The 13,191-nt window shown below is 40.9% G+C and overlaps 1 protein-coding gene across 1 annotated transcript in view; it reads right to left on the bottom strand.

Annotated features, from left to right (window-relative positions):
- Positions 1–9,108: 9,108 nt before the first annotated feature.
- Positions 9,109–13,191, bottom strand: part of adamts15a (ADAM metallopeptidase with thrombospondin type 1 motif, 15a) — a 16,700-nt gene continuing 12,617 nt past the window's right edge. Inside the window, exons 7-8 of the mRNA XM_010776632.1 lie at positions 11,171–11,346; positions 9,109–10,703 (exon numbers count right to left, since the gene is read on the bottom strand). Coding sequence (XP_010774934.1) covers positions 9,911–10,703; positions 11,171–11,346 — 969 coding nt within the window. The 3' untranslated portion in view covers positions 9,109–9,910. The remainder of the gene's footprint in view (positions 10,704–11,170; positions 11,347–13,191) is intronic.

Genomic DNA, 13,191 nt, shown 5'->3' with positions numbered 1-13,191 from the left:
CGCATATGACCAATGAGGGCACGAGATACATTTGTGCACAGATGGAAGGCTGACAGGCAGGTAGGCCATCCAGTTACTTTAGCCGGGCCGGCTCAGATGATTGGTCGTGCTTTCTACAGTACCACGGCTTCCACAGATGACATTTTTTAATGGATTTTTTGTCAAAGCACTTCAGATATTCATTGCTATCGGGATGTTAAGAGCATTCCATGGAATATAACAAAAAGTGTATCTCGAGCCGGTTTCTCAAACTTAACTACCCCACCTTTAATGTCACAGAACATGGCTTTGCATGAATGTATTATCCATCCGACAGCGTATGACCTTGTGTGTTTTGCACAGATCTGATCCAGGCATGTTTTGGGGTGTTTTTCCCACATCAGGTTTGGATTAGTGGGCTTCTGGCCTTGATTGCTCTTCATAAATCATTATTTATGATTAAAGCTCTCAACTGCTCACGTAGAGATTAAAGACTTAAAGTTTGGGCATGAACTCTCATAATGCCACGTCGTCTGTTGCACATTTTACTCCACATTTTGATTCAGACAGTGATATACTTGAATAACATGTCCTTAATTCAACTAAACACTCAGTTTTATGGGGTGTATCACGTCATTTGATTTCATTCTCTTGTTTCTCCTTGCACGATGGTTGGCCAATGAGAAACTAACGTGGTCCTCTGGGAGTTGTGGGGTCGGACCAATGTGGCCAAAATCCCAATGCATGCTAACCGCAGGAAGCAGGACTTCACTTTTCTTCTGGTCCAAGGTTAGAGGCATAACATGACGATTTGAAATTCAGCAGATTATTTGTATCCGCCAGCAACTTGTCAAATTATAGGAAAAAACTTGCCGTTTCTTTCCAAAAATGTCTAGCTGGCATCATTACAATTCTCAGTTGAAGCCAGGACGCACTGCTAGCTAAAAACTAAATAAGTGTGCTTTACGTTGTTGCAAATGAAACTTATACATGAATACATTGAGCATATATGCAATAAGTCCATTCTCCTGATTAATAACAGGTTGCATTACTTTAAAAAATGGGAACTCTTCATCATTTTCTGGACTGCTACCAATGGACTATTCCTGGGCACGGTGCAGTGCGTTCAGGTTAAACAAAGGACCCAAAGCAGCCAGACCACCCAAAACATTCACGAGTAAGATTACGAGCGGACAGAGCAGCCAGCTCGTGTCCTGCTCTTCCAGCACTCTGTATACACTCGGTGACTTTGATCACAGCTCTGTGATTGATGCCATATTTTTCATACGCTTGGTCTTGTCTTTGTGATCCAAATTATAGTGTGAAGAATAAATGTCAGAACTCTAAAACAAGCCCCTACTTTTGGTTACTTACTATAATAAAGACACACATGGTTCTACTCAATCTCTCTCTTCATTCTGGGACTTTAAAAACCTCTTGATTAGAGTAAATGGAATATGAAACCCCAGATTTAGCTCTGATGGTGTCTTGGGATGAGCAACTCAAATGAAACATTAAAGTATTTTGTATACAGCTGCACTGTAGCAATCTTCAGCTGGCTGCGTTACAGGACGTTAGTGTTGAACATCAACATAAACACTGTATATGGGTCACTCTTGCTCTCAAGTTTTGGCTCGTCTGAATATCAACAACTTTGATACTCAAGCAGAACAATTTACATTCCAGCCTTGGCTTGAACTGATCTGAATTCATCTATCATCAAACGCACACCTTCCAATACATTGAGTCATATACTGTACATTGAATAGAATCCATAAAAGGTCATGTTCCAGTCTTTAAGTTGTATACATCTTGCTTGGATGGAGTAGCTCCAGCACAGATGGAGGACTGATGATGGGTGCTGCGGCATAAATTCAAACACTGACAAATGGATGAGGATCAGTAAACAGCAGGGCTTACTTCTGAAACAGCAGTTGCCAACCTGGAGTGTTAAAACCCCTGAGATGATTAACAACACAGGAACCAAAACAAACATAAATCATGCATTTATTTTCTTTGCCCCAAGCTAGTAAATAACTGTACTTAAAAACCTCTGTATGCCTCTAAAAATGAACATATTTGACATTTGGAACCAGTGAAGAGGGTCAGCCATTGTCTTGTCTCAAGGGTTAATATGTAAAAGTTCTAAATCATGATAAAATATACTTCTTTTAAAGGAAATCATAACTGTTTTAATTGTTTTTAATAAGAACGTTCTGTCTCGAGGTGAGGTAAATCAAGGGTTTTTTGGTTACTTGCCCCATCAGGCTGACAATCTGGCTTCTAGTTGAACCTTCAAGGGAAGATTTGTTGTCAGTGCAAAGACAGCTGTACTTAGTCCTAATACATTTCTTTCCATCCTTTAGTCCCTACAATGACAAAATAAATCCACCTGTATTCACAAACGAATTCTGGTTACTCTGCATTCCTTTCGCTTCAGCCTTACTGCAGGTCAGTCAGAGGTTTCCAACTGTCTTACAGGCGGCTGACAAAGGAAAGAAAGCATCAGGGTTGGAAACGGAGGATGTCATTTATTGGCCTTCCTCTCAACTCCGATGAAGTTGTCTAGCGTTATAAAAAGCCCCCTCTTTTATGACAGAATGTCAGTGATTCAGATGATTATGTGGACAGTGAGACTGCACAGAAACTGAGATCATTGTATTCACTTTCCAACTCAAAGAAACACATCTGCACACACTAGAACAAACCAGTCCCTTTTAACCCTTGTTTGTTTTCTCTAACACCAACGAGGAAGGCTTGCTGTCGTTGTCTTTCAAACAAACACATCATCTAGTTCTCATCTCAACTGTACCTGAAACTAGAGGCTGGTGCCAATAGCCGCGTTCACACTGCGTACTTTGCAGTACTCAGTGCCCGGCACTCAGTGTGGGGCACTCAGCAGTCCACGGGGGACTGAGTACAGATCGCGTTCACACCGGAGTACTTCCCTGAGGGAAGATTACGCAAATGAAGCTGCTGACATCACTTCTTCTGCTTTGGGTTTACTGGCAGGCCGCAAATAACTTCACGGTGTATACTGCCACCCAAAGTCCCCGGAGTTGGGGACTGGCTTGAGTAGAAACTGCTGGGACTCCCAGCAGCTTCTACTGAAGCCTTCCGAGTGAATCGTCAGAACGCCGACACCTCCTCATCTACACCGCTCCCATGTTTTTTTTATTCTCTCTCCGTCGGTGCTAATGCTAATAATGCTAATGCCAGCAAATACTATGGCGGCTTCAAAAAACATTTCAGAGTTTTACGGGGCGTGGTTTGCAATTCGCCCAGCCAATCAGAACTGGGGCACTTTTTTCCCCCAGGAGAGTACCACCTCTCTAGCAGGCACTAAACATGGGGCTAAAAGTACCCTGAACCAAGTGAACTTTTGGTGTGAACGCAATGGGCACTGGCACTGGCACTGGCACTAACGGAACTACTAACAACTAACAAAGCACTTATATACTAATAAAGGACTGGCTTATCTAAAACCAGTTGAGTAGCACTTGAAATGTTTGGCTCTATGAAACCTGATGTACTTATATGATTCTGTTTTCTTCAAGTTTGTATCTTCCTGGTCGAATGTACTTATTGTTAGTCGCTTTGGATAAAAGAGTCAGCTAAATGCAATGTAATGTAATGTAATGTAACTAAAGCAGAAAAGTACGGGTGAAAGTACTCCGGTGTGAACGCGGCTATTGTTGGCTCGGTACTGACTCGCTGTGTTTTATGTAGGATGCCAGTGAGAAGCTCTTTCTTTATAATACCAGGCTTAACATCAAAGGAAACGAGCCCATTCATTCCCATTGCACACAGGTAAAAAGGCTGATGTTTTCTGTAGTGTCTGGTGTCTGCACTTGCACTGGCTTAATCTCAGGAACATCATGGATAAATGCTAAAATGTCTGGATCATGTAACCTGCTATCAAAGCTTTGCATTCAGACACTAAATGCTTGGGTTTAGAAAGTGGTCATTACTCGTCTTAAATGCTCTGAGATTTAGTAAATATTAAGCTCCGGCCAAAGGAATGTCCTCAGTGACCCTGTTCTCACACAGACATGCCACAGAAACAAGCACACACTGAAGTCAAGGGGTTTATCTCGTCAGATCTCCAAAATACTCCCTGCAGCTAATTTTTCTATCCTTTCTTACAATTTGCAAAACCTATTATAAACCAGACACTATGATTAGGCCCTAAATGGTCAACCTTTGACCCTTACTTAGGAGACTCAATACAGATGATGTTTAGAAAAGTAGGGAAGATTTTAGAATGTATCTTAACATCTCTGCCCCATTTCTGCTCATACATGTTTTCTCTTAAGTAATTTAAAAGTAATATATATAATATTCTGTAAGGCTTGGAGCTGAGCCTCAGTGCTGCGATCACATTGTGTCACCAGAGTGGATTGTTGCCGTACCAACAGAGTTGTCAGAAAGCTCTCCTGCAAAGTTTCCATATGACCAGTGTATGAATGTTTACATGAAACTGTTGGCGGTAAGCATCAAACAAATGGATCCCAGATTGAGACGTTAATTATAACGTATGGAAAAACACATGATCTTTCCCATCTGACTCTGGCAGACGGTTAACGGAAGAATGAGTCCACGTGTATGTCTGTACGCAAAATATGGGGCTATGCCAGCAGCAGCTAGCTAACTTAAATTTCCAGGTATACTGGAAACTGAGGAACGGCTAGCCTGACTCTTTCCAAAGGTAACAAAACCTAGCACCGCTGAAGCTCAATAATGAATATGTTGTTTGTTTGAGACTCCAAACAAAAACCAATAGCCCAATGTGAGAGAGCCATATAGCTCTTTCTGTTAAATGCCTTTGTGTTAAGCTAAGTTTGAAGACGGTAGCTTTGTATTTAGCGTTCTGGCCTCAAATTTTTGGCACTTACTATATTAAACAGGGCAGCTGATGACCAAATGTAGTTGTTATTAGATACTTTTTTTGAGCAAGCCAGGCTCTGTCCAAAGATAACCAAACATAGAACCTCTAAAGATCACTTTTTGACACGTTATATGTTTGTTTGATAGTACAGTAAAGGAAGTGTAAAACCTACAAAAAGCCATAATATCTCATACATCATACATATCCCAGTCAGGGGGTGTTTCTCAATGTCGAGTAAAGCTGCTCCAGAGCCACTATTTCAAGCATACTACGTCATCGAGTGCCGCCGAAGGACTGTTCCAATGTCCAGCATACTTGGAATTCTACCGAGCCCAGCGTACTTCGTAGTGAGAAATTTCGAGGCTGCACATGTGTAGACTCTGCGGTCTTAAAATCCCCACAATGCTTTGCGCACGGACCAATTTCCCTAAATCTGGGGCGGAAAATGTAAGGCGTGGCCTCTCATATGACGCACACCTTGCTCGCCTGTTCCACTCTTCGTTTTCCGAATGCCAGGAAGGATTCTTGCCTAGCTTCTGAAGCAAGTGACTCGGAAGACATGTGCTACCAAGCAAGCGTACTCGACATTGAGAAACACCCTGAGACTCCCAAACAGTAATCATCAGTAGCCTTATGTTACAGAGCCATATAGCTGTTTCTGTTTCCTGCCTTTGTGCTAAGCTAAGTTAGCCTACTGTAGCTTTGTATTGAGAGTACATTTGTATGAATCCTTTAACTTTGCCTCTACAGTACTTCTCTTTTTTGGCACATACAGGGCAACTAATGACTAAATGCTGTTGTGCTTCAATAATTGCTTTTGACTTGACGAAGCCAAACCCACATAATAAACAGAAAATATGTTGTAAAAAAGTATGCAGTTTATCTCGGCCACACTAAGCTGAATCATTAGAATAGTTTTCTGTGAGCCAGAGGTCAGCTGTGGATCTGTCATCCCTGTTGTCTGCAGACAGATCTTGTTCTTGCTACAGTCAGCAGACCTCCTCAAAGATGCAAATGAATGGAGCTGCATGTACCAACTTACAAACACATGGACTGTTTACAAAGAACTTCGTTTAGCGAGGGATTTCTTTTAAAGGGTCTGTGGTGTGTTGTCCATCTGACTCAGCAATAGCTGCAAGAACAAAATCTGCTGCTGATCAGACAGAAGACGCCACCGAGAAAATGTGTCACTATTGCTCTGACCCTAATTACTTACAGAAAGCCTTCGGTCTTCGCCATTTTTTAATGGTTTCACTAATTAAGGGTAAACCCTTCTTTGGTAGGAAAACTATTAAAGGGGGTAGAAAGAATGTGGATTTATGGGTTATTTTTTTAGACAGTAAATGCAATGATGAACAGATGGTTTACCAAGCTAGTTTGCTCAATGGCAAGCTTTTGCAGCAGTGGTGATTGAAGCAGGACTCATAAAATAAAGTGTATCTACTAAATGAATTGTAAGAGTTCGCATGAGCAGGTCATTCAGTATGTTGACCAGAGAAAAAAGATAATTTTGACTTAATACAACTTGAATTTGGTAGTTTTGGCTGGTTATGATAACACTGTACTTCCCAGATAAACATACAGCATCTGCGACTAAGATACAACAACATCNATAAATGCGCTAATGATCTAATTGGTTGTAAACAAGCCACCACATTATCCAAACAATTTGAACAGTCTGTGAAAGTGATAACACATAATTGTAGTAAGTATTGGAGAAGGAGGCCAGGAAGTCAATCTGTAAACCTAATGGCTGCTTGGAAAGGGCAGTTTGGTCAAATTATTGTATTAAACCCTTTTCTTAAACTTTTTACACAATGAAGCCATATAACTTAATCTCAGCTTTTAATTTGTTGAACATAATGCTATTATTTCAGATGAATGACGGGCAAAGCTACACATGTAACACCCACATTTTTATTTCAAGAATCATTTTAGAAAGGACCCACGGCTAGGATCCAACTGGGGAATGTAAGTCATGTGACACTCATTTGATAATTGATGTTGCTAATCTTATTTACTTATAACTCTAATGGAAATGGGTGTTGCAAAATGCAGAGAATGAGATCATAATTCCTTGGCATTACATTCAAATATAACATTGGCCTCCCAATCTAAGGTTTATTTTTACAAATCAAAACTTGGGAGAACCTGATAAAGCCAAATATTCTTTTTGATAAGGAGTCTGGCTCAATTAAAGCCATCAAACTTGCAACAAGATATGACTATAAACCCAGGCAAGAGGCAACTAGGGGAACAAATAAATATTTCCATTGGCTCTCCTCCAGGTTTCCCCTCTATCTGCTCTTATGTAGGTCAGACAATTCAGCCTTTTTTGGACATATCACTTCCTTCTCAAAAGTTTAAAAAATATTAGACACGAGAACTCCCATGCTAGACTCTGACCTTTTTTTTTCATAGTCCTCAGACATGCATAAGTCATCATGTCAGTATCGCACAATTCAAAATTTCCAGCTTCTCACACACAGCTGCATTATTGCACACAGACAGGGAGAATGATTCCACGTCATCCGGTGGAAAACATCTGTAGTTGCATGACTGAAATGTTGACCGTGAAACAAATGCACAGCAAAACAGAGTTTATAGGCTATGGTGAACTATTACAAGGCACGTTGGCCACCCATCTCCCCTATACGCTCTTACCTTCGGCTGCACATGTGAGAGCTGGAAATTAATTTGGATATTTCACAGAGAGGAAGCAGGGAAGCTGGGCATATGTTCTACCACATGTTTCATAGTCCACACTTCATCTGCTTCCTCTCTTTCTTCTGTTTAATTTTAATGCTGACCCTTTGCTAAAAGTTTGCTCAGCAGGGGCTCTCTCCCTCTGGCTGTATTATAGCCTACATTTTTGGCAAAAACTATGCATTTCTTAAAGGGAAGAAAGGCTTTTCAGTGCATTTATAGCATTCCCTTGAATGTTCAATAGTATTATCTTGTTATGATTTGGCCTCTAGAAATAGAAAGAAAAACCTTGACTTGATTTACCTTACCCCCACAAGCAAATCTACTTATTGCGGAAATTGCATTGGAATAATTTGATATTGCAGAAACATGTGTGACCGGGCCACAATATTGATATTAAATATTGATGATGATGATACTATTAAATCATGAAAGTAAAATGCAGTACTTGATATAACTGTACATGAATGGCTTTATTTTTGGAATAAATACACTGAAGTCCAAGACAATTACAAATGTCTGTGTAAAAAAAAAAAAAGATTTAAAAAGTATTTACATTAGTTTTTCACAGAGCTGAATACAAATATACATAGTATACAATACAGCTCATGTAGGTCATAAGTTTCTTTTGCTCTACAAAGTGCAAAAGCTGATCAAATTAAAATGATAATCCAACTAACGCTGGATCCATCCCATAGTTGGACGTTGCACTGGACAATGTGGCCCCATTAGGAAACAAAACAAGAATATAATAGATTACAGGATTTCAGAAAGTGTCTAGAAGAACAGCTTGGCTCGGGCTGTGGGGCCATAAACAAGGAGGTCCAGGAAAACACATACACTCTGTACAGCGTAACAGAAGGCCTGCCAGGTTTTCTTCCACTATCTGCTTTATTGTTTCATTGATAATAAATGATCTGGGGTAACTTTGCCAGACAGGCATGACTTAGCATGGCTGAACGTGATGAACTGAAAAGACAAATGTTGTGGGGGGGATTGATAAAGGACATGAAGGAAGCAATCAAACATAAGAAGCAGTGATTTAACACAGCATGTGTGTTATTGTGTGATATCAGGCTAAGCCCTTATTTCAGATGGACAATGCAATGTTTGGTCCAGCCTGATTAATCACCAATATCTGTTGATTGTCTAATCGTTGCAGCTTCACATACAAAATATTTTTAAAGGGGCCCTATAATGCTCGTTTTCAGGTTCATATTTGTATTTCTTGCCTCTACTGTGATATGTTTACATGCTTTATTTTTCTCATACTGCCTGTGCTGCAGCATCTCTTTTCACCCTTTGTCTGAAACCAGGCCTGCTCTGTTGCGCTTAGAGATGTCCCGCTCCTTAGCCTATCATGTACAATGTGTTGGAGTGCTAGCCAATAGGAGCGTGAGTGTTACATAGTGATGTCACTATGTCACAGAAGTAAACAAAGGAGTTCAATCAAGGCGTTTCAGGCACGGGGGGAGAGAAACTCCCTCTGGAGGGAACTTTGGAATTTAAGCCTTTGCAGACCATTTACATACAAAAAAACGTATATAATACACTACAGGAAAGGAAAACCTCAAAAAGCATAATAGGGCCTCTTTAAAATTATATAATTGCATTGTAGAAGCAATGCAGCACCAGCATAAAAGTTAAGGCTGCTTATGTACAACCATATAAATGAGGTGATACATTTCATTTCTGAATCAATTCTGGCATTTCAAAAGATTCCCTGGAAGAAAATGCCTATAAGAGCGCCCATACTATTAAATAACCAAATTGACTGTCCTTCTTTGTATGAAAAAGTGTAGGTATTATATTTTAGTTATGAAGTTAAAAAGTAATGCACGTCCATACTGATAGATTTTCTTTTGGAAAAGGAAAAGTTATTTTCTGGACAACCAGAAGGGTTCAATCATCTATTTGCAAGACTCAAGTAAAACTTTGAAACCTGAACAGTTAAAACATTGTGACATAAAATGGGTTCCAGACCCGTAAGGTAAACTTGATTGATTGCTTGCAAATGTGCATTCTGTATTTGCTGACAGTACACAGGATTCTACATTTCATTTGACCCTCTATCATGTTATCTTGCCAAAATCAGAGTCAGACCTGGATCGTGTCTTTAAAAAGTCAGAGTGATGGCAGTGAAACAAATCTTCCAGCAATTATCCTGCGGATTTCACTCTCCTTCCAATATTCTTTTGGTTCTTCCAAGCAAGTGTCCCATGATGCAGGTGGAACAATCTGCACCCGACAGACACAGCATGTGTTATATTGCAGGTGGATTCAATTCAGTCAATTTAAAAAATAACAAAGATTTGTAGTTTATACTTTTTCAAGTCACTAGCAAGGCCTTAGGTTACAGAAGTCCAGCTCCTGTGGCTTGCGTAAGCCAATGCAGTGGTCTCTTTGGAGCAGATGCCCAGTTTGGGTTATGCAGTGCAACGGCCTTCTCTTGAAGCCCTTCCCACAGGTTCTGGAGCAAGGTGACCACAGGCCAATATGCCACTCAGGACAGGGGTCTCCACAAACCCTAGTGGCTGGGGGTCTTTGTGAAGGATCACAGTCCAGCCCTGGCTTCCCGTCCAGTCTGAGACACTGCACCATCCTCCTCTGCATCCCATTACCGCAGGTCACTGAGCACTGATCCCAGCCCGAGGATATCCACTTCCCAAGAGCGGGATCCTCTTTGCTATAAGACTTCTTCAGGGTGTCTCCCCCTTTCTCCTTGACACTATCCTCAGCCAGGACGCTGTTATGGGAGCTAACACGTCCGTCCTTCTTGAGAGCTTTGTCCTCCTTGATCTGCCGGGCGAGGTAGAAGGAGTAGCGGATTCGAGGCGGCGTCATCTGGCCGACACACAGCACCTCCGCAGTCAGGGATTCCCCCAAAGGCTTCACGGCCGTCAGGGTCTCCGAGAGGCCGGCTGTTCCACTGTAGCGCATCAGGCTTCCCTTCACGATGAGGTCCCTCTCTCCAGCTGACACTACGTACTTCCCGTTGAGCAGGTAGTGGCCCTCGCTGTTCTTAAGCGCCAGATAGTTGTCATCACTCCTCATTCCCTTGTAGCCTCGCTGACGGATGTCTATGTTGGCTGCACCCACTGGTAATATGACCACAAAGTTGTAGCCATGCCTGCATGCCAGAACATATTACAGTCAATGAGAGCTTATAATGTTGAGGATGAAATTGCTATCATACAACAAATGTATTAGGGCCAGAAAAAAGGGGGGTAATCTTCCATAGGAACCCTAAGGTTTCCCGAGATTAAAGTCTAGAATTTGTTAGAAAAAAACGTTGTGTTTTTGGTCAAGGAACCACATTTCTTCACTTTGTAAGGCTGGCTATACACCATTACACCACATATGTTGCTGTGTGTAGTGCCTGCAGTTGATGAGCTATTTTTTCTTGCCTTGCAAATGTATTAATTTATAATCTTAGGGAATATCCCAATTTTTTTCCTGAGTGTTTTTTCATAATTTTCCCCTTCCTTGGCTCTGTCATTTTAGGTTCTATCTCCAATGACCCTATAAAGGCATTGAGCTGTACTGTAATATTTAATAACAGAATTAATATCCCATGATGACGTGGATTCTACTCACTGAGGCTTTGTGAAGAGTCCCGACACCTTCTTGCAGCCCTTGCTGTCACCGCCGCAGATTCCACACTTATCAAACTTCTTGTTGGAGCCAATTGTTCCATCGCAGCCCGCCTTGATGCACTTTCCTTGGACACACACTCCAGTGGAATCTGGGGAGCATGGAGTCCCGTCCACAACCTGGAGTGAAAAGAGACTATAAGGTTAAGAGCATTCAACACTGAACAGGATTTATGTTACAGTCCATCGGAATTGACTTTGCTTTAAATCTTTATCTCAAGTTATTATTAAGCATATAAATTGTTCTCACGCTATCCCTTTTGGATAGGATTGGATTGGCATGCAACTTGGCACACTTTTAAAAATGTATTTAGTGTCGTATGTCTATATTTTTCACTTTTTGTAGTAGATTTGTATATTATAGAGTATTTTAATTTAATCAGTATTTTTATATTGTGTATTATTTAGATACTCCATGTAGCTTTTTTACTGTTGTATACATTTGCTTTTTGTTTACCTTTAATTATATTTTCACGTTATTACATTTTAAACTCTTGCGTAGTACCTGTTGACTTTCTGCTGCTGTGACAATTTGGGGTGAATAAAGTATATCTAATCTAATCTTAGCCAATCTAAAATACTTTTGTATGAATAGTTTTTGATTGTTTTAAAACATGAATTGCAGCCATTATATAACTGCTTTTAAATCCCTCACCACATGTACTGAAAACAGTACTCTTAGCATACAGCATAACATCTGTTTTCAAGATTGCAAAGCAAGCAGACAAAATACATGTTCAAAATATTTCTCAAGAATGTGCGAGTTACAGACAGAACAAATCAACAATGAACACGCGTCATTCCTAGCATTCGGTGACATTACAACTAGGGTATTCAAAAATAAAAAACATAATTTTCCATGTTTTTTTAAAATTTAATCTGAATGATGGCTTGTTAAAGTATAAGAAAAATATTTTGGTCAAGCTCAGGATATTATGCTTACATTTTTTTTTTTTTTACCATCCCCAGTTACTGTGTGTGCACCCTGTTACTGTGAAAAATAGTAACAGGGTGGACATTTCATGCTAAACATGGCTATGCTAAACTTGGCTATTGCTACATGTGTGATGATAATCAAGCTAGCACTTGGTGACAACAGAAACATATATTTGATAGATATATTCACCATATTTTCTAAATGTAAAACAAATGATCAGTTCCACTAAAAATGAGCATAACAGGGTGGACATTTTATGCTTTACCGCAATAGTTAATTTCTTTAAAACATTAGAAAAACATTGAAGGAAGAACACATTCACTCTGCTTCTNCCCCCCCGCCGGTTCAAGGTTCAAACCACCCCCCCCAGGTACGTTTACTTTCTCTCCCACTCTATTACAAGCCCTCCTCATATCTCCTCCTTCTCTCCTTATCACCACCATTGACCTCCCCTCCATTCAACACCCTTCGATGCCCCCCCCCCCCCACCTGCCTTATTCGGCTCCCCCAAGTCGGACCCCTCAATCACATTACAACATCCTCCCTACAGGTCCAATGCCAAGTAGGTCTCAAAACAAAAAGATGTGAGATCTAAAATTATGACGTAATATCCCTAACGCCAATTATTTATTCCACTGGATAGTACGATATAAAACTTATTATACAATTATTATTATTTAGTGCCATTTATCCATTACAAACAGCATCAACCAAAAGGAGGTGTCCTAATGTAACTTATTCGGGAGCGGGGGAGAGTTGTCGCGCAGGGACAAACTACTTGTCCCCCTTTGTGTCGACTGTCGGCGCCACTTCTTGGGTCGGTCGCAATCCTCGCTACTTCTTCTCAGGTCAGCGTAAGTGTACAGCGTTGCCCCTAACACGGGCCCCTCCACCAACCAGTGGACCAACCCCCCCCTTTCAGTCACACCTGCCTCTCCACCAATTAGTGGATCTGTCTGTCCCCCCTTAACCTTACCTGTCCCCCTCCCTAGCCAACTCTATCCTACCCCGGCAGAACCCACCAAACG

This window comes from Notothenia coriiceps, unplaced genomic scaffold (genome assembly GCF_000735185.1).
Source record: "Notothenia coriiceps isolate Sejong01 unplaced genomic scaffold, NC01 NC01_scaffold00017075, whole genome shotgun sequence".
NCBI lineage: Eukaryota > Metazoa > Chordata > Actinopteri > Perciformes > Nototheniidae > Notothenia > Notothenia coriiceps.
Note: the sequence above shows the minus strand (reverse complement) of the source record. Positions and strands in the feature narration are given on the sequence as shown.